This window comes from Ictalurus furcatus, chromosome 12 (assembly GCF_023375685.1).
Source record: "Ictalurus furcatus strain D&B chromosome 12, Billie_1.0, whole genome shotgun sequence".
NCBI classification, from domain to species: domain Eukaryota; kingdom Metazoa; phylum Chordata; class Actinopteri; order Siluriformes; family Ictaluridae; genus Ictalurus; species Ictalurus furcatus.
This window is the reverse complement of record NC_071266.1, coordinates 5,733,358-5,755,133: the sequence shown is the minus strand read 5'-3', so window position 1 is coordinate 5,755,133 and position 21,776 is coordinate 5,733,358. Positions and strand designations below refer to the sequence as shown.

Genomic DNA, 21,776 nt, shown 5'->3' with positions numbered 1-21,776 from the left:
TTTTTGTAACCCTCTCCTGATTGATATTTTTCAACAACGAGATCCCGTACCTGCTTTGTATCTTGATATTTATACGTTGCAATTTCACAATAAAGGTGAAAAAGGTTCTGACAAGCTTGAACTTAATTTCATTTTTTTTTTTTACATCACAGAAACCTGCCATTTTAACAGGGGTGTGTAGAGAGAAAAAGCCACTGTAGAAATAGACTAACAAACATTGTTTATTATTGTTTAATTGTTCCTCATAATCAGAAATGGTACATTTTATTTGCCTTTTATGAATTTTTTTTTTTTAACTTGCTAAGATATACTTTTTTGCAGTATATCCCTCATATAATCGATCAACCAAGATGAGCTTATATACAAACAAACAAATAAATATATGTATACCATGGTCTGTCTGAAATACTTGATTCTGATTGGCTGGAAGGTGTGTGTTAAAACCGTATAATGCACAGGTCGTTCCAGTCAGTTTAATCACAGTTCTAAATTAATGCGCTGCCTATAAACAATAGTAACCATAGTAACATACAGTAATTAAGCTCACAGCTTAATTCAACTATCCTCTGTGTATGATTTAGAGCAGACAGAATTCTAGATTTAACGACCTGTATATAAAATAACTTACAAAAAACGAAACATTATTTTAAAATTTGCACTGAAAACATCAATGACTGCTTTAATTGTCAATGCTGCCAAGTGACCATGGTATAAGCAAGATAATCCATGCCTAGGGGTGCATTCGACGATTTTAGTGTACTCCACAGAGCCAACCACCGCGTTGTGCAATACGCACCTAGCTGTGGATTATCCCTTACATATCTGGACCTACAGGTTAATATAGCTAACAATTAATGCATATTGTGGAAGAGTGAGTGGCGAAACCCTGACTCATGGTGGGGCGAACTTTATGCCGATAACAAGTGGCAGCAGCTGTGTAGCAGAATATGCTGTTGTCTAGCTACAAATGTTAGTTCTGTATGTCCTCTCAATAACTCATGCATAAAGAGTTATTTATAGCAGCATCTGGGTTCTTTAAGGTGTGACTCTCTTCTGCACGGTTGTAAAGATGACAACAAAAGAAATTATGTTTGGCAGAGGGTTTCCCATACTGACAGTACTCTTGGAGAACTAAAAGCTGATTAAATTGACACATCTGCTGTTTGTTAACCCTGCTAAGTAACAACTGAAATCAGTATTTGAAAACTTTCTTCATTAAAAGGTTCATTTGTAAACCTTGTTATAGACAGAACCAACTCTAAAGTGGAAAGTGATGCAGAGGGTGCGCAGATGAAGCAACAAGAAAAAGGCCCAGTGCTGTGTGCAAATACACTTCACCCTAAACTATGACCTCAGTGACCTCAGTGACCCATCTACAACACAAGCACAGTCATTAAATTTGCAGATAATACCACCAACCTCAGCTTAATCTCAGACAACAAGCATGAACCCGAAGAAGTGCTGATCCTGACCAGGTGGCGTTCGGGAAAACACACCAACAATGATGAGGAACAGCTTCTTCCCTCGAGCTGCTTCCAGACTGTCTTACCTTTCCTGTCACAACTACTATAAACTGTGAGTATACATGACAATTTTGTGTGTATGATTTTCTTTTTTTATGCCATTAGGACTTCCAGACCCCTTTGCTAAAGTGGTGGTGGATGGTTCTGGTCAGTGCCACTCGACAGACACAGTCAGGAACACACTGGACCCAAAGTGGAACCAGCACTATGACCTGTAAGTCAGCCACATATCTGCTCTCTTCCTATCCTCAGAAATGTTCAAGTTTAGAATGAGGGTTAGTTGAGGACCGAGTCATCTTGGCTTTCTTATTGGCTTTAGAACTACACGGAGTTTGTTATGTATACCTACAATCATTGGCCTTTTTATCAGGTCCCGCTGCCATATAGATATAGGTATAGCATTGAGTGTAGTCCATCTGTTTATTATGTACAGGTTGTCAGATCCGCTCTACATTGTAAAGGGACCATCATGGGACCACAACTGGGCAGATATTACTTGGGTGGTGGGCACTTCAGATTAGAGACCCTGGCGTGGTAGTCTGTGTGACACTGCTACAAGTATGTCAGGTCTTATAGTGTCCTTTTTTGGGGTAGAATGGGGTTGGGGTGTTGTGAATAGGGGAAAAATAGGCTAGAGCTAGGTTTTTGTACATGATAAAAATGGCAACTCAGGGTGTTGATTAGATAGCATTTATGGAAGGAGTCTCCAGTGTCAGAACTTTAAAACAGCATTTCCTGAAATAAAAAATATTCACGCAACTACGTTGTGATGATATATTGTGTTTTAATGCTTCTGTTTGATCAGTTATCGGTAGTTTTCGTGTTGCATTAAGGAATAAGCAATAAGGTTTATGGAATAAGGTTTCTGCTAAGTCTTCAGGACAGGGGTCTATGTGCTTATTCCTTACTTATTGCCACATGACAACTACCGATAATTGATTGAACGGAAGCCTTAAAACCGCCAAAACACAATTTATCTTCACTACGTGGTTGCGTGAATACATTTTATTTCAGGAAATGTTTCCTTGATCAGCCTAGCTAATGTGTTGGCAGTTCATATATTTGCGGTTAAGAAACATTCCTTTATGAAGACGTGTATATAGCAGGAAATCAAACCGTAATGCAGAATCGAACAGTGAACGTTTCAGCAGCTGTTGCTGTTCAGAGCCCATGTTTATCGAGCGTGTCTTCTGAACACTCTTGAATTTCGAACTCAGCCATGTTTTTAGGGAATTCCTGGGAGGACCCAAAGGCCCTGCTGGCAGCAAAGTTCATTCCAGCAAGAGAAACTATGTGCTGGCTTTTTCTCTCTAATTCTCTATTGAGAACATATTGAGTGTTTTAGGCGGTGTGTTTTTTAACATGGGATTATCTCAACAAAAAAAAACAGAGAAACAAATATATGTTCTGGCTGATATAGCATGAACACATGCATAAAGCATGACTAACTATAGCATGAATTTATCTAACATCTTGAAAGCATAAATGATGTGAGATACATAAACCTGATGTATCATGAACGGAGCATGATGTGCTCCTGGTTGAATACGTGAACATAGCATCACATGCTACAGAAAGAAGGCATGAATATAATATTATCTGCTACAGCACAAAACCACAAAAACAGACTCATGAAAGCAGCATGAGGTTCTACAGCCTGATTACAACCTGACATACTACAACATGAATACATAAACACTGCCTGACATACTACAGCATGAACAGACTGTTTCATTATTAGGCATGTGTCAGTAAAAAGTCTCATGTCCTGATAGTGTGTGTGTGCGTCCATGATTCAGACGTTTAATGGAGCCTATGGCACCCCATTCCTAATCCACCTAGTGGCTCCAGTAATGCACCACAATCCCCCACACCCTTGCACTAAGAACAGGTGGGTGCAGTACCCCAGAGAAAAAGGGAGTCTGCACCATGTAGTCCCATCTGTGTGTGTGTTTTCTCTCAGGCATGCTGTGGCGTCTTCTGTCTTTTCAGGCTGAATGGTCAGGTGATATCAGCCTCAAGCTGCTCTTAAAACCACAGTGAAAAGCATATAAAGCCCAGGGGAAGCAATTTGGTGTAGACATATGTGACTTATGTGTTCAGAGAGCTCAAAAAGACCTCAATATTACATGCATTTATTTACAGGGCTTAGAAGAATGTGTGGCCACTGCAAGTATAGCAATATACGTGTTTGTGTGTTTCTGTCTCTGGGAGTGTCTCTGTGTGTGTGTGTGTCTGAGGTATGTTTGAGTGTATTTATGTTGGACAGAGAAAGTGACTGTATTTCGTTGTCCCCATAACATGAAGATTTTGACAAGGTGACATTTGTGGTCCACATCATGAAAAGTGCCTTTTAGGGTTAAAGTTGGGGTTACTGAGGTAAGAGTATTGATGTAAAGGGTGTAGTTACAGAGGTAAAGGTTGGCGTTACTGAGGTAAAAGGTACAGTTTCTGAGGTCAAGGGTGCCGTTAATGAGTAAATGGTATAGTTATTGAGGTAAAGGGTTTGAGTTACTGAGGTAAAGCTTAGAATTCCTGATGTAGGGCTGCTAGGAGAACGGTTGGGGTTACGGAGGTTACTGAGGTAAAGATTACTATGGGAAAGGTTGGAGTTACTGAGGTTAAGGATACTATGGGACAGTTTGGAGTTACTGAGGTAAAGGGTTTGAGTTACTGAGGTAAAGCTTAGAATTCCTGATGTAGGGCTGCTAGGAGAAAGGTTGGAGTTACTGAGGTTAATGTTGAAGTTACTGAGGTAAACTTTGGAGTTAATGAGGTTAAGGTTGGAGTTACTCAAGGTTAGGGCTGGAGATATTTAGGTTAGGTCAGGGTTACTGAGGATAAAGTTAGGGTTAGGGTCAGCTGTTTGGATCACTGAGATTAGTTACTTACAGACACAGCATTATTTTGTTAAAGAAATAAAAGTACCTAAAATAGCTATTAGCATTCACAAAAATGGTTAACCGAGTGCGTGTGTGTGTGTGTGTGTGTGTGTGTGTGTGTGTGTGTGTGTATACATGTGTCCGAGACCTAAATATTGCATTTTAATGTTTACTGTTATTTTCCCTGGTGATTTATGGGAAATCACCAAGCTTGGAGACTCTTAATCATAGCTGCATGGATAATAATGACTCAGCTAGAAAAACACAGCAACAACTTCAAGAAACTTCGACTTTTTGTCATCAATGAACCGAGACCTGTTTGGGGTCTGACACTTGCTTCTTTAGTTTTGTTTTGGCGGTACAAGGCTAACAACTAATGGATGTCTATTTCACCTGTATTCTTTTCCAGTTAGTACGACATACTGTAATCTAAAATCTAAAAGTGAGCACAATTTTACAGTGTACCTGACTACTGTTGATTGGACAAGTATTTAGCTGAAAATATTTTTTAAAATGTTTTTTTTTTTTTTAAAAAAAAAAAAAAGATTGATTTTCAATGTCATTTTAATTTTACGAATTGTACAAAGTTCTACAAATACAAAGGTAAATGTTTTGAGCACTATACATGTACACACACTTGGGATAAGGGGAAAATTTAAATGACAGCTTCACCTTAACTATTCCTTTAATCACTGACAAATGACTATATTAAATAACAGTTAAAAGACTTTGCCAATTTGTAATCACTGATGCAGTCCGTTTACTGGTGCCTTTGTGGGTGTTGGGTTTTTGTTGTTAGAAACAATAGGAAACACATTTTTAGACTTGACGTTGAGCATTTTATCAGGGTGAAATATTGCTTGGTTAAGTGTTGTTACGTAATCCCAAGTTTCACCATTTGCTACCACGGTGCATCATCGGTTTCTTTTGTTCCTCTTTCAACAGTTATATTGGGAAGCTGGACTCAATCACCATCAGCGTATGGAACCATAAGAAGATTCACAAGAAGCAGGGAGCAGGGTTTCTGGGCTGTGTGCGTCTCCTCTCCAATGTCATCAACCGCCTCAAAGACACTGGCTGTAAGGCATCAGCTAGCAATTTTAATTTAGCAGAACATTTCCTGAATGCTATAGTTAACATCAATTTTGTTTCCTAGACATTTGGAGGCCCTAGGCAAAATTTATGTTGGAGGCCCTTCGCACCCCTCCTATGACAACATGCTTTTTCCCATTACTTTAAAATGTTAACTTGATTAAACTTTTTTTTTTTTTTTTTTAAAGTCAGTTTATTATAATTTAATTAGAAGTTACTCATAAAGCCACACTGACTAAAAAGTTTAATGCACCTAGGAATTTATTTTTTTTATTTATTTTTTTTTGCAGTAATTTATTTACAGTAACGCACCCACCAAATATTTGGGATAGCGAAAAGTTTTGCCTACTCTATACAGTAAAATGGAAAAAAATACAAGACATTACACTGCCAACAAATAATTACAGATGAACACTTCCTGCACACCACTTCAGTAAATGACTATCAGTGACGTTATCGTTTTTTTTCCTAGCTGGGTATGGACAGAATTCCCCCTCCTAACCAATACAGACTATAAATATAGTCATAGTATCAACTGCTAGTGGAAGTGAAAGAGACAAACTACTAAGCAGAAAGAATAGTTAATGTCTTCATAAAATTATATGCTTATTTTTCAACAAGTATTTATGATTTGAAAACTAAAATTAAGTGTTATGTTAAAGCAGTAACGTAAACATCAGCCGTATTTAGAAGATATACAGAGAGTTTAAGTACTTCTTTACTTTTACTTTAGTATTTTGCTAGTCAGCTCCCGACGCAATGCCATTGTACGTGTCCGAAAGTCTCGACGCGTCGACGGCGCTCACACTCTTTTGAACTCGGAATAAACCAGCAAATGATCCGTCCCAAAATGACTCGAAATGATCGACAGAATAAGGCCCAGATTATTTTTGAAATACATCACAATCACTCAAAAATGCATGATGCACATACCTGCATCACGAGCTGCACTTTCTTTGCCTGCCTGTTTAGTCTTTCAATTAGCAGCCCCTGATGGATGTGTTCGTTTCTGCACCATTATAAGTCACTGACTTAAAGTCAGTCAGCTGCAGAAAAGTTGCATTTTTGCATTTTGTTCATCGTACCCTATCTGCTCATACATTCAGAGGGTGGTACACACTTTGAAACGGTGACATAAATTGGTGTCACTACAGGTGAGTGACAGTCCATTTATATCCAGTGGACAAAGAGCCTAATCTTTTGCTGCCGGTATTGATTGGTGGACTACTGTATAGTGATATAACGGTTCTGAAGGCCCCGCCTCCAAGCCCGAGGCCCTAGGCAATTGCCTACTCTGCCTGTAGGTAGTGCCGGCCCTGTTCCTAGAATGTCCAATCTGTCAGGTTTTTGTAAATGTATCTCATAACAACTTGGCATTATACTTTGTTATGGTGCATTCCGTTTGCGTTTGTAAATGTATAATTTCAATGCGAGAAGTAGGACACATTGAGTTGTTGTCAATATACTTTTGTTAGGCAACTTGGTAGTATAGATGCCAAACATAAGCTATGACAAATTACTGGTTTAACTGGTTTGTCGCTGCTACTACAAACTACTGGTTTAACTGGTTTGTCGTCTGCTACTACAAACTACTGATTCGTCTGGCTTGTGACTGCTTAGCCTTTTTTGTTTTTATACTAACTAACCAAAGATCTATGGGATCATATTGAGCAACATTACCGAGCTGTCAGAAAATGTTTAAATTTGAAGTCGTTAAAACAGCTAGAGCTGTTTTTCTCTGAATTTTGGTCTTCTTAGTGTTGCTTGAACAAACCAGTATTTGATGACGTTATAATATTTTAGTAACTTTATAGCCTAACCTTCTTAGAATATGTTTGCACTGTTAGTACTTTTCCACCAAACAGTGTAGAACAGCACGAGTTGGTTACTAATGAGAATCCATAATTAACTATACTCTGTCAAGTACCTGTGCCCACTTTCTATAACTATGAGGAGCGCTCTATAGGTCGTAGGGTGGTGGTTAGAAATTGGCCTATGTAGTCAACTAATCTAGTACTTGTTATGGTACAACCTCATCAGTCACGAACATACTGTTTGAAATTCATGTTGATTTTCTTTGACGGGAAAGGGCATGCAGGTTGCTAGCTGTAATTAGTGGGTCAGTCAGACAGACTGACTCAGTGATCTCCTTAGGGAGGTGTGTGTGCATATAGGGTGGGGTACCTGGAAGACATCTGCCCCAATCACACTCTCCTCAGCGGCCCCAGCTGAGCTCTAACACACACGCACCCGCACACACGCGCACACACAGACGCACGCACATTGCCTGCTGGTGCCTTTGTATCGGTCTATCCCTTCCGTGTGTGTGTGTGTGTGATAGAGCTCATAAAGACAATGAAACATGCATTCAATTATAAATATCATACCACTGAATACTTAATGCCAGATATTTAGATTTTACAATATTTCCTAGTGTAATATTAAACATGTTGAGTGAAAATCACAAGTACACAATTTTCACATGAATCCAAACGTAGTCATGTTTGGTGTCTGATGTTTGCTTTAGTTTCAAATAAATTTCATATGTGTTTGGAGGTCTGGGAAAACCCTTTGAATAGGAATTTTAAGTCTATAACATGCTTATAACGTTTACCTTAGCCATAATAATATCTCACCAGATTAATGTGGAATTTTTGTGTTAACTTTTTAACCTTGCCCAGACTGTCATCCTGCAAAGATCATGTTGGTTAAGGACCAGTTTAACGCACCTGGTGGGAAAAGCAGTCAGTCTGTCTAAACATGTCTAAAACCTTGGTAGCGAAGTGTGATTAACTCACACAGAGAATGTCACGCTTTGACCAAGTTGTTGGATAGCTACGCACCGTAACAAAATGGACATAAGCCTAATCAGTTCAGTATGTAATCAGGTCCCAGCTGTCAAAATGTCATCGTCATGTCCTGGACTTAGAAATACATAATTAATGCAATTTGTTTTTTCTCTTTTTACTTGTGGGGTTTTTACGAGATTTTAAAATGCTAGAACTGTTCTTAAGGTTGAGATACGTGCAAAAGAGAAACACATTTCGGGTCCGGGAAGCATGTTGTTTTTTAGGGGGGAATGTCAAAATTTCACACTGTGGATTGTTTTCCAGGCCGTTGCACAAATACACACTTTAGATCACATCCAGATTTTTTACTAATGTCACACAGACTTGCTGATGTGGTTTAGGACTTACTGCAATGTATTAACATGGGGGAAAAAATGTCGATTGCCTCTCTAAACTAAGCACACACTGAGTTCTGTTTATGAGGTTGTGCACACGTGAGCTTGTGTATCTTTCTTTTCACTTGTTAAACCAGTCTGAAGGTGGAATTGTCTGGGAAATTACGGATATGCAAATATGCATATGATAAAGTAGATTTACCTCAGATTTGTAAATACAGGCTGTATCTACTATTTTATAAAACTGTGCACTTGTACAAGTTCTCAGAATCAGACAGCACTTGTTCTAGAAGATTGTTTTTGAATGTGTGAATTTGTGGTGTGTAAATTTGCCAACAACATTGTGTGGTGTTTCTGAGTCACAGGCTGAGTCTCAGTCAGGAAGTGCGTCTCACCGCAGATCCTCTTCGCGCCGGCACACCGGCTCCACCGGCGCGCACACACACAAAACAGACTGCAGAGCGGCACCATTTTCTAGGAACTCTTGTCTGTATCATCTGGAAGGGAAAACCGCAATGTTGTGCGGCTGATGCATCTTGTGTGTCCTTAACCCTCCCTTAGTTTCTTAGTTTATTATGATGTGGCATCAGTTGTCTGGTTCAGCTGGCAGTCAGCACAAAATATACCTGTCACTCATTCGCTTTGTAGTTTAGAGGCTATATCAGGGTGATGACTCACTCATTGGTGTTATAGCAACATATTGTTGTCTTTAGTTGGATTATTTGCTTAATGTGATGATTGGAATTGTTCTTTTAATTGACAGATCAGAAGCTAGACCTGAACAAGCTTGGGCCAAACAATAATGACGCCATCAGAGGGCAGATAGTTGGTGGGTAGAACACCTTCACACTCGTGCAGACACACAAACACAATGCAAACACAAGTACTAATTAATGGTGTCTATATCCTGTCTTTAGGACTCTCAATACATTCAATATACAAAAAAATCTAGTGTTAATTTTGGCTTGTAGGAAGCCACAGCTCTTTGACAGATACAGAGGCCACGCTTCCTTGACTGGGACTGAGTGTCAGAGACCACACCTCCTTTATTGGGACTGACAGGCCCAGAGGCCACACCTTCTTTATTGGGACTGACCGGCAAAGAGGCCACGCCTTCTTTATTGGGATTGACCGGCACAGAGGCCATGCCTCCTTTGCCACAACTGACACAGGCAAAGAGGCTTCACCTTCTTTATTGGGACTGACTGGCACAGAGGCCACACCTCCTTAACTGGGGTTGTGCAGTACAGACCTATACATAAATGCAATTATTCAGTAAATAATAGCTGGATTGTGTTGCATGACTACAGTTGCAATCAAAATTGTTTAATCCCCATTGCAAATCAGGTTTATTGTCAAAATGTACAGACTTTCAGCTGTTTGCAACGAACAAATCAAACAAAAGCAATTGAAATATTTTAAGACAATGAATGCTTCAAGTGGTTTCCCCAAATTCAACTGAAAATGCAACTTATAATGACTTCTCCAGTCTCAAAATTATTCAACCCCCTGAATAGATTCCCTCACAGCAGCACATATATGCAAAACGGGTGTTGTATCAAGCACACCAGCTGCATCTAATCAAAGGCTTCATTAGTTGCACCAGGTGTGCTTGAGCTGGAACACATGAAATACCTGTACTGGCTAGTGGCAGAAAATACATGACATACCTGGACGGGGCAGAAAAAGGAAGCTATCAACGGCTGCAACCAGATTTCTGAGAAGGCAGGTTGTGAAAAACCCTCGAGTGACTGCAAAAGACCTACAGCAAGACTTTGTGGTAACAGGCACTGAGGGTTCAGTGAACATAGTATGGCGCGTACAAAACGCAGAAGGTTTACATGCCAAAACTCCAAGATGTACACCACGACTGACCCAAAAGCACAAAAAAAGGAATCTCAAAATCATATAAATAAGCCACAGTAGTTTTGGGATTCTGTTCTGTGGAGCGATGGAGAAAAAAAAAAAACAAAACTGGAACTTTTCAGCGCGGTGGATGAGCGGTATGTCTGGAGGAAGAAGAATGAAGAAAGAACACTCTGTCCACGGTCAAGCATGGTGGAGGCTCGGTGATGCTCTGGGGCTGCTTTACATCCTCTGGCACTGGAAACCTGCAGCGTGTGGAAGGCGAGATGGATTCATTGAAGTATCAGGAAATCCTAGGAGAAAACGTCATGCCGTCTGTGAGGAAGCTGAAGCTTGGGTGTCATTGGACCTTCCAACAGGACAATGATCCCAAGCATACCTCAAATTCCACCAAGGCTTGGTTGTAGAAGAAGTCCTGGAAGATTCAAGGCCATCTCAGTCATCTGACTTGAACCCCATAGAAAATCTCTGGTGGGATTTGAAGAAGGCGGTTGCAGCACGCAAACCCAAGAATATTACTGAACTGGAGGCCATTGCTCATGAGGAATGGGATAAGATTCCTCAGGAAGCTGTTGTCTGGCTATGCATCTCATTTGCAGCAGGTCATAACAGCAAAAGGATGATCTACTAATTACTAAAGATGCTTGCCATGAAGGGGTTGAATAATTTTGAGACTGGAGAAGTCATTATAAGTTGCATTTTCAGTTGAATTTGGTGAAACCACTTGAAGCATTCGTAGTGTTGAGCTATTTCAATTGCTTTTGTTTGATTTGTTCGTTGCAAACAGCTGAAAGTCTGTAAATTTTGACAATAAACCTGATTTGCAATGGGGGTTGATTAATTTTGTTTGCAACTGTATATTTTGTGTGTGTGTGTGTGTGTGTGTGTGTGTGTGTGTGTGTGTGTGTAGTGAGCTTGCAGTCCACAGACAGGATAGGAACGGGAGGCCCCTTGGTGGACTGCAGCCGTCTGTTTGACAACGACTTACCGGATGGGTAAATATGTCTTCAACAAAAAACACTGATGCACACATTTAGCTCCAAAATGTCTGACGGTACCGGATTTGTGCAAAGAAACTAGCTGATGCGGCTTAAAAAATAAATTATTCTGATATTTTTTCAACCTAATCTCTGTTCTCTGTCTCAGACACATTTCCTGTACTGAGAATGGAAAGCATGTTTTTAGTTTGAAACACAGTTATAAGGGGTGTCTTAGAGCAGTTGTCCAAAAATCGTTAAATATACAACTTTAGAATGCTAATGTACGACTCTAATAATAAAGGTCATATGAAGAGAGAGACATAAAATAACTGGTCTCATGTGCTTTATCCAGCAATGGATCGATGGTGTACATTGTACAAAAATCTGTATTTTGCCAACAACTGCCTCAGACTTCCATTATATAATACTATATATAATAATATTTTATGTAAATAAATGTTCTATTGATTTCTCAGTACAGGAAATGTGTTGATTTTCTTGCCTGGGATAATCACACCTACAGTGGATATAACAAGTCTACACACCCCTGTTAAAATGGCAGGTTTTTATGATGTAAAAAAAAATTCAACCAAGATGAATCATGTCAGAATTTTTGCAACGCATAAAATTAAGTGAAAAACATTCAGAAACATTTTAGAGAAAAACAGGAAAAAAAACAGAACAAAACAATAGCCTGGTTGCATAAGTGTGGACACCCTTTTATAATTGGCGATGTGCATGAACCATTCATATTCAATCTCATGTTCAAAAGTAATTATCATACAGCTGTCATCAATGCAATTATTCTGATTAACCTCAAATAAAGTACAGCCGTTTCTGTAGGATTTTCTTCACGTTACCTTGGTTTCATCCGAATGCTCAAGCCCTGGTCCGCAAAGAGCTTAAAAGCTTGCATGGTATCTCACTTGTTGAAAGGTATCGATCAGGAGAGGGGTATAAAAGAATTTCCAAAACATTAGATGTACCATGGAACACCACAGTGACATCACCAAGAGTGGGACGTCCCTACAAAATTTTATGAAAGGAGAAGACAAAAACTTACCAGGGAGGCTAACAAGAGACCTCCAGTAACATTAAAGGAACTGCAGGAATATCTGACAAGTACTGATTACTCTCTGCATGCTACAATAATCTCTCATATGTTGTAGGGAGGCCAGACGAAAGACCTTTCTCACAAAAAACATCCAAAGTCAACTCAATCAACCCAAACCAGTTTCACCTTTCAGCATGACAATGACCCAAAAAATACGGTGCTGTTAAAAAGTATTTTCCCCATCCTGATTTCTTCTGTTTTTGTGTACATCTTCAAACGAAACACAACATAAAACAAAGGCAACCTGACGAGAGACACAATATTAATAATAAATAAATAGTAAAAAATTTATCTAACACCTATCACCCATGTGAAAAACTAATTGCCCCCTTAAACTTTAAATCTGGTTGTGCCACCTTTAGCAGCAATAACTGCAGCCAAATGCTTCCGATAACTGGAGATCAGACTTTCACAGCGCTGTGGTGGAATTTTGACCCACTCTTCTTTGCAGAACTGCTTTAGTTTAGACACAGTGGAGGGTCTTCAGGCACTTTGGTTCAAGTCAGGACTTTGGCTAGCCCACTCCAAAACTTTCATTTTGCTTTTTTTTTTTTGAGTCATTCAGAGGTGGACTTACTCCCATGCTTTGGATCATTGTCTTGCTGCATAATCCAGTTGCGCTTGAGTTTCAACTTACGGACTGAAGACCGGACATTCTTCTTTAGGATTTTCTGATAGAAAACAAAATTCATGCTTCCCTCAATTATTGCAAGTTGCCCAGGCCCTGAAGCAGCAAAGCATCCCCACACCATCACACTTCCACCACCATGCTTGACCGTAGGTATGATGTTCTTTTTGTGGAATGTGTTTGGTTTACGCCAGATATAACGGGACCCCTGTCTTCCAAACAGTTCCACTTTCAACTCATCAGTCCACAGAACATTCTCACAAAAGGTCTGAGAATCATCAAGATGTGTTTTGGAAACATTCAGATGAGCCTTAATGTTCTTCAGGGTTAGCATTAGTTTTTGCCTTGGCACTCTTCCATGGATGCCATTTTTGTCCAGTGTCTTTCTGATAGTGGATTCATGAACAGTGACCTTTATTGATGCAAGAGAGGCCTGCAGTTCCTTTGATGTTGTCCTTGGGTCTTTTGTGACTCGCTGTGCTCTTGGAGGAATTTTGGAAGCTCTACTACTGTGCTGAGTTTATTTCCATTTGGAGATAATGGCTCTCACTGTGGTTCTTTGGATTCCGAGAGCCTTTGAAATAGCTTTGTAACCCTTCCCAGAGTGATGTATTTCAATCACCTTCCTCATCATTCCTGGAATTTCTTTCAACTTTGGCATAGTGTGTTACTGAGTAAGACTTAACCAACAGGGTTTGCAGTAATCAGGCCTGGTTGCATCTAGTCTAGCTGAACCCCATTATGAATGCAGTTTCACCGATTTGGGGAATTAGTAACGGGGGCAAATACATTTTCACACAGGCCCAGTTGGTATTCGATAACTTTTTTTTGCTTCAATGAATAACATTATCATTTTATCATAAAAAATGTATTTTATGTTTACTCAGGTTGCCTTTGTTTTATTTTAGATTTTGTTTGAATTTCTGAAACAATTTAGTATGAGATACACACACACACACACACACACACACACACAACAACAGAAGATATCAGAATGGGGGCAAACACTTTTTCACAGCACTGTACATCCAAATCAACAAAGGAATATCTTAATCAAAAGAAAGTCATCCATCCATCCATCTTCTATACCGCTTATCCTTCCTTCAGGGTCACGGGGGAACCTGGAGCCTATCCCAGGGAGCATGGGGCACAAGGCGGGGCACACCCTGGACAGGGTGCCAATCCATCGCAGGGCACAATCACACACACATTCACACACCCATTCATACACTACGGACACTTTGGACATGCCAGTCAGCCTACCATGCATGTCTTTGGACTGGGGGAGGAAACCGGAGTACCCAGAGGAAACCCCGGCAGCACGGGGAGAACATGCAAACTCCGCACACACAGGGCCACGGTGGGAATCGATCCCCCGACCCTGGAGGTGTGAGGCGCACATGCTACCCACTAAGCAATGTTTTTGAATGACCTAGCCAAAGCCCAGACCTGAATCCAACTAAAAATCTGTGTTATGACCCGTAACGGGCTGTGCACAGGAGATGTCCTTGCAATTTGATGGATCTAGAATGTTTTTGTAAGAAAGAGTGGGAAAATATCGCCAAGTCAGGATGTGCCACGCCAGTAGACTCTTATCCAAAAAGACCAAGTGGTGTAATAAAATCAAAAGATGTTTCAATAAAGTGTTTAGGGGTGTGCACACTTAAGCAACCAGGTTATGGTCATTTTTTTTTTTCTTCCTATTTTTTCCTAAAATGTTTTTGATTGTTTTTCACGTAATTTTTATACATTGTAATTTCACATTGAGGGTGGAAAAAGTTCTGACATGATTTATCTTAGTATCTTTCTTTTTTTTTTTTTTTTTTTTTTTTTTTTTTATAAAACACATCACAAAAAAAAAAACTACCATTTTAACAGGGCTGTGTAGACTTTTTATATCCATTGCGTGTTGCAGATGTGATGGACAGAGATTAGTTTGAAAACATGCTAAATTTGTTAAATATGTTAATATACACAAAATTAGGCCATTGAAGGTTTGTACACATGACTTTCCCACAATGACACTTTTATATATGAAAAGTGCAACGATCTTCTTTAGATCAAATATTCTTGCTACACGGTTGTTAATACAAATGTCATACAATAAAAATTCTGTGCCTGTATTGTAATGTTGTAAGAAATTTTAAAAAAACTTTCTGTGTGTGTAGCTGGGAGGAGAGGAGAACGGCAACAGGCAGGATTCAGTATCTCAATCACATCACACGGACAACACAATGGGAAAGACCAACCAGGTCAGGAGAACATGTGTATCTTCTCTCTCCACTTTCTCACCATGTGTGCACGCACACAAGTGCACGCACACACACACGCACACATGCTTTGTTTATACCGAGAAAGATATAGGTGACTTCCTTCACTGTTGCCATGCCAAAAAGCCAGCAAAACCAAACAATTCACACTGCTGTGTCTAAAATTTTTTTTGCTGTGAGACTTGTTTTTTCACACGTTCAGAAATCGTCGATTTAGCACTGCGATTATATTTATGTAAAAAAAAAAATATGTACACATTGTTCTACATTAAAGGTGATCCAATATAAGGAAAAAAAAAAAACCATGCACACATTACAGCCAATCAGAAATGACTATTTTCTATGGGGTGGTAACAGCCACACCATTACACCATCCTGTTACTGGTTATGTTTCAATAACAGCACACTCAGTGTTTTATTCCTCTTGTATCACAACAATTTGCCAGCGATTACCATTTTAATAGTATTAATTAAAGAATGAGACGTCATGTGTTATCCATTTATGTAACTGCCCTGTCCAATTAGATTATTCAACAGCACGTTGGTGTCAGTGAAAATATTTTGTAAGCCAATAGTGAATTGATTTTGCACAGGAGTGTGTAGAGCGTGTTTTGACTCCACATGGCTACAGGCTCCAGTTTATGACTGCTGAATTCAGTCAGATAACTGGGTGCTAATGGATGTGGTGGTTGTGGTCAGTCTGGGAGCGCTAGACGAAAGCCAAAGTAGAGGTGGCAGACTGAAACGCTCTTTCTCACGCACACACACAAACACTGTGTTTTCTTTTTTTTTCTTCTCTCTCACACAAAAGAGGTCACAGAAAATGCGGGTTATATGCTGAACAAGGACACGTATTACGTGCTGCTACTCTCGCATGACAAATAATTTTTAATCATTGATATATTCCGTAGTATAATTGGCTGAGAATAGGTACCTAAAAACAAAAAAACAAACAAACAAACAAAAACAAATAATAAGAATATAAATATAGCTACTGTAGCTGGCTAGGGTTACATGGAGGATGTATGGGTGGATTATGTTCGCTACATATTAATAGCTACACGTCAGGTGTGCTTGAAAGTAAGTGAGTGTTGTTCTGTAAAATAAACAATTACGTTTAATAAATAAATAAATAAATAAATAAATAAATAAATAAAGTATTACATGTAGCTTGTTGGCTACACATCTGCCGTAATTGTCTCCCTCACACACATACAGTCTAATCTCTGTCCCTCTCTCTCTCTCTGACACACACACACACATGCACACTTGTCTCACGTCCTTCCCACAGTTTTTCTCCTTTTATCTGTTTTATAGCCTAAATCGAACATTTAGAGCGAGGGCCCAATGCAATTAATTAATGTTCAGTGTATTAATTCTGTGATTAATCACATAAAGACACCCGAGACCACCTACTAATTGTGCTACGGTAAAGTTATTGAAGATCGGAAGCATGTATACACAGATCCTCGACCTAAATTTGCCTTATTAGGGATAATATGGGAATCATGGTCAATGTCCGTAGCAGGGATTAGGACACAGGTGAGTAACATCACGTAAGAGTAATCCAAGATCAGAAGGCAATACGTGGGGAAAAAAAGAAGAAAAAAACCCCAGCACGACTGGAAAACAGGAAGACAACACTCGGGGATTTTTACGCTACAGAATCAAGAAGACGGGGATTTCTTTATAATACAGAAGACTTGACAACATGGAACAGAAACAGCAGTTAGAAATAACCAGATTAATCACTGTGAGACACAGATCAGGTGAACACATTAGGGTAATCAACCAGTGTCATGACTGGGCAGAGACAGGACTTGGACAGAAACACAAACAGGACAAAGAACAATCGCAAGCAGGGAAGGGGAATTCGTGATGGCTATGCTTGTTGGTGCTGGGTTTAAATGCAGTTGTGAAATGGTGGAAGTTGTCAACTATTGTTCCTTTAACAAGCTCTTTCCCAAGGCTGTGTTCTTAAAGACTTTTTGGGGTCTTTTTGCCATTGATTACAATAGGACTATGCACCCATGCTGATGATTTAAAAATTACAAGCTTTTTATCCCGCCTCACACCCAGAATGTTTATACAAAAGGTTCCCAGTCCTTGGCCAGGCATCGTGGTCTGGGGGTGGGGCTTGAGACATTCACACCATGTTGGGCAAAATGAAGGAGAGACTAATTGCCGTTGTTTTTCTGATGGATACCAGAAAGTGTATTAAATAACTTTCTTTCCATTTAAATATTTTAAACAGACATCATTTTGCTCAAAAAAGTAGAATTTGGGTAAAGCAACACCAAAAGTTTTAGCCATTAGCCTTAGATCATAATAGAAGACATCAGATTTTGTAAGATTTAAGCATGCATACACTTAAGCACAGATCACATAACAGAAACAGGAATAGAGACACAGTACTTTTGCCGACAAATGTCCTCTGTCCATGTTTTCCCCTTCTACAGGCCCGCCTCAGATTATGCAAATCCCGGTCGGCCCCTCAGCTGTCTGTTGGATGAGAACACGCCCATCCTGAGTTCTAATGGAGCCTCCGGCATCACACACACCAACTCCAGAGCTCAGGAGAGACGTGTCCGCTCACAGAGGCACAGAAACTACATGAGCAGAACACACTTACACACACCTGCTGATCTGCCTGAGGGATATGGTTAGTACACACACACACACACACACACAAACTTCCTTGTTATATGGTTAGTACACAAACCTCTAATATGGGTATAAATTAAAATTTTGAAACCCTGCCAGTCAAGTGTTTAAATCTCTGTGTGTGTGAATGTATGTGTATATGAGAGAGAGTATATATGTATATATACATTATATTTATATATATATATATATATAAACATACATTATAGTGTGTGTGTGTGTATATGTATATATGTGTGTGTGTGTGTGTGTGTGTGTGTGTGTGTGTGTGTGTATATATATATATATAATATGTGTGGTATATAACATTATATACATTATATATATATATATAATGTGTCTTATACACACACTATATATATTGTGTGATATATACACACTATATATAGTGTATGTGTGTGTGTGTGTGTGTGTGTGTATATATATATATATATATATATATATATAAATATTATATAAGTGAGTGTACAGCTTGTGTAACAGTGTAAATTTGCTGTCCCCTCAAAAAAAGTCAACACACAGCCATTAATGTCTAAACCGCTGGCAACAAAAGTGAGTACACCCCTAAGTGAAAATGTCCAAATTGGGCCCAAAGTGTCTGTATGTATGTATGTGTATATGTGTGTGTGTGTGTGTGTGTATATGTTTAAACCATGTTCATGCCAGGGAAATAGTGTCCTGTTTGTATAGACTTGTATCGACTTCTGTACCCTTATAAGGCAGCAGCGTCTCAGACGGTTCCTTTATTGCTTCCATCTGTGTACGTTCAGAGCACAGGTTCTTCAGCGTATGCAGAGCTCTAAAAACTAGTCCATCTCCATGGTGTTACAAGGTACACATTACAAAGGTTCCCTGTTTTTTATTTTTTAGCACTTTAAGATGTTTGCTGATGTTGGTAGATACTTAAAATGTTGGGGTGGGGGGAGCTATATTGGAAGCGTTCATAATAAGGAAAATACATAAATTACCTCTAAGTTTATTATAATGTGATGGGAAACAATACAACGATGAGCACTTAATGCAACACTAACAGGACAGATAATAAACTAGAACATACTAGTAGAGGTCTCAGAGGTTCCGTTGTTGTGGCAATACAAACATTACATAAAATCAGACATTGTCAGGGTACCACAAATTTGGAGTCTGATATCTTTTGTACGCTTTTCTGGCTACAACCTTCAGAACGTTGATGGTTGTAATCTGATTGGCTTTTCGTACTCCTGTGCGTATGCGCACATTTCTGAACACCGTGACACTGAGCTCTTTGGAGCACAATATTCATTGGATTTTTGAAAAGGTTCACAGGATGTAGACTGAATAAATGACTGAAGAGTTTTATGTGAAGCAGTGAGAAACGAGGCGATGCGTTTGCCTACAAGTCAGGGAAAGGTCTGCGGTTGGTCATCTGCCATGTCCATCAAAGTGCCACTTATTGTGAAAGTAGACACATCTTTCTTGTGCTTATTTACTAAATATTTCAGACTCTAGGCATCTAAATGTCTGGGTTGCAAGATTTGCACTAAATGGCTAAACTTAGTCTTCGTTTATGCAAGGCATCCATATTTCCCCGTTGCCTAGTGTGATATGGAGGCGATATAGCGGTACTTCATTCCAAACTCACATCACACCTGTCAACAAAGTATGCACCTTAAGCAGCGTGTTTCTTTTTTTTCTTCTCTCCCTGTGCAGAGCAGAGAACCACACAACAGGGCCAGGTCTACTTCCTCCACACACAGACCGGGGTGAGCACATGGCATGACCCGCGTGTGCCCAGGTAACACCACAATCACCCACATCATCACCGTCATAATACACCTGAGTGTACGTCCAGCCCCAAGTGTTCACCTGTACCCCACTGTCATTACACTAGAGGTTTCCTCATATACACACACTGATCATTCTGACCTTGTGAGTACGAGTAATTGGGAGAGCAACAAGAGATAAAGTGGAGAGTTCTGCGTTTATTAACAAAATACTGGATCGATTGGTCACTTTACAGCGAACGGACTCCTCAGTTAGAGCTGAAACGAAAGAGCCCGTCATCATGACTCGCATAAAAGTGTACTTCAGTAACGCGTGAAACTGTGACAGCAGCTGTTCCTTTATATAATAATATCTGATGAAACCTCAATGTTGTATTTGTTTCCTAGTTATTTGTATTTTGATACTTTTGATCTTTTACAATTGATTCATTCTAGTTGATCCTATACTTTTAAATTGTGCTCATTCATTCGGATTCCGTGTCGCTCCGAGTCTCGCGCCGGTCGTGTACGCGGATCTCGCGGTCACAGACTCGCCAGTCTTGGTCATTAGCCAGAGGTAATTGACTAATACTATTTAGATGGCCACCCCATGCTTGCCCTTTTCTAAAAAAATATACTTTATTTAGTTCCCTTAGATAGTAACACTTAATTATATTAACATTATTTTTACCAAAAGGTCATGACCACTAAAATCTACATAGATAGACAAATAATATCTAAGTAAAATTTGCTTTATATAATCATGCCATAGTTTCGTATGTACACATTAACTAGAAGAATATTACAGTAATCAGAGCTTTAGACTTCACCCTATTTAGACTTATAGTAGATCAACTTTACATTGTCCTAAACGGAAATTCCCTATCGAGCCTGTACACTCTAAGTACACCTCACTTAACGCCAAGTTGTTAGCCTGGACGCTAAAATCTCAGTTGGCGTGCCCAAATGCTCCACCCGAACCTGGATTTTAGCCTGTACTAACCTGGTCGCAGATTTGCGTTAACAAGGACTTAACGTAATCTACTAGATTCAATAGTTTCAGAATAAGTCAGAATATAATGACCTCTAACAATTTATTTAACCAGGTATGAACACATCCAAATCCAATATTACTATTAATAATAAGAAGAAAGAATTATATTCAACATTTACATTCCAGTCAAATTTAAGGCGATCCAGAGATGGTTATGTCATCGTCTACGTTCAAACTCGGAATCCTATCATCGATGTTTTTTTTTTTTTATATCTCTCCATTCAAAAGAAGTACATTTTTAGCAGCTTTAAGTTTTCTTTCATGGTTTTGGTGTATTTGGGGGAAAATACCGAAAAAAAAAAAAAAAAAAACCTCAAGCAATCACCCCTTTCATTTTCAACACAAAGACGAATGTCACATGTTGGGAATCATATAGCATATGTGATGTGCACAGAATTTTACATGATTAACAGATGGGCTCTAAATCAGTAAATCAATCTCTGCAGAAGAGAAACTGTGTTAAAAGTGCCAAAAGAAGTCCTGTTTTCAATTTAAAATTGAGCTTACACTGACGGAGGGAGGAACCACGAATCTGGCTCAAATAGAGCATCAACAAATCAGCCATCAAACGGTAAATCTTTAACAGGCAGTCTGTTATCTCTCATCAGTCTCATTTCCAGTTCAGCAAGTTCCAGTGGTGAGGATTATTTAAAATGAGAAAGTGTTGTTGGTGGATCCTTTTGGCAGCAACGTGATTTTATATGAAAATCATACGCAGCTTAATACGGACATATTTTATAACCGCCTGGTCAAAAATATTGTAAGATCACAAAAATC

The 21,776-nt window shown here is 39.3% G+C and overlaps 1 protein-coding gene across 1 annotated transcript in view; it reads left to right on the top strand.

Annotated features, from left to right (window-relative positions):
- LOC128615504 (E3 ubiquitin-protein ligase SMURF2) overlaps positions 1–21,776 on the top strand; it is an 86,550-nt gene that overhangs the window by 37,436 nt on the left and 27,338 nt on the right. Inside the window, exons 3-9 of the mRNA XM_053637660.1 lie at positions 1,629–1,737; positions 5,351–5,484; positions 9,445–9,510; positions 11,458–11,542; positions 15,438–15,521; positions 17,999–18,201; positions 19,893–19,977. Coding sequence (XP_053493635.1) covers positions 1,629–1,737; positions 5,351–5,484; positions 9,445–9,510; positions 11,458–11,542; positions 15,438–15,521; positions 17,999–18,201; positions 19,893–19,977 — 766 coding nt within the window. The remainder of the gene's footprint in view (positions 1–1,628; positions 1,738–5,350; positions 5,485–9,444; positions 9,511–11,457; positions 11,543–15,437; positions 15,522–17,998; positions 18,202–19,892; positions 19,978–21,776) is intronic.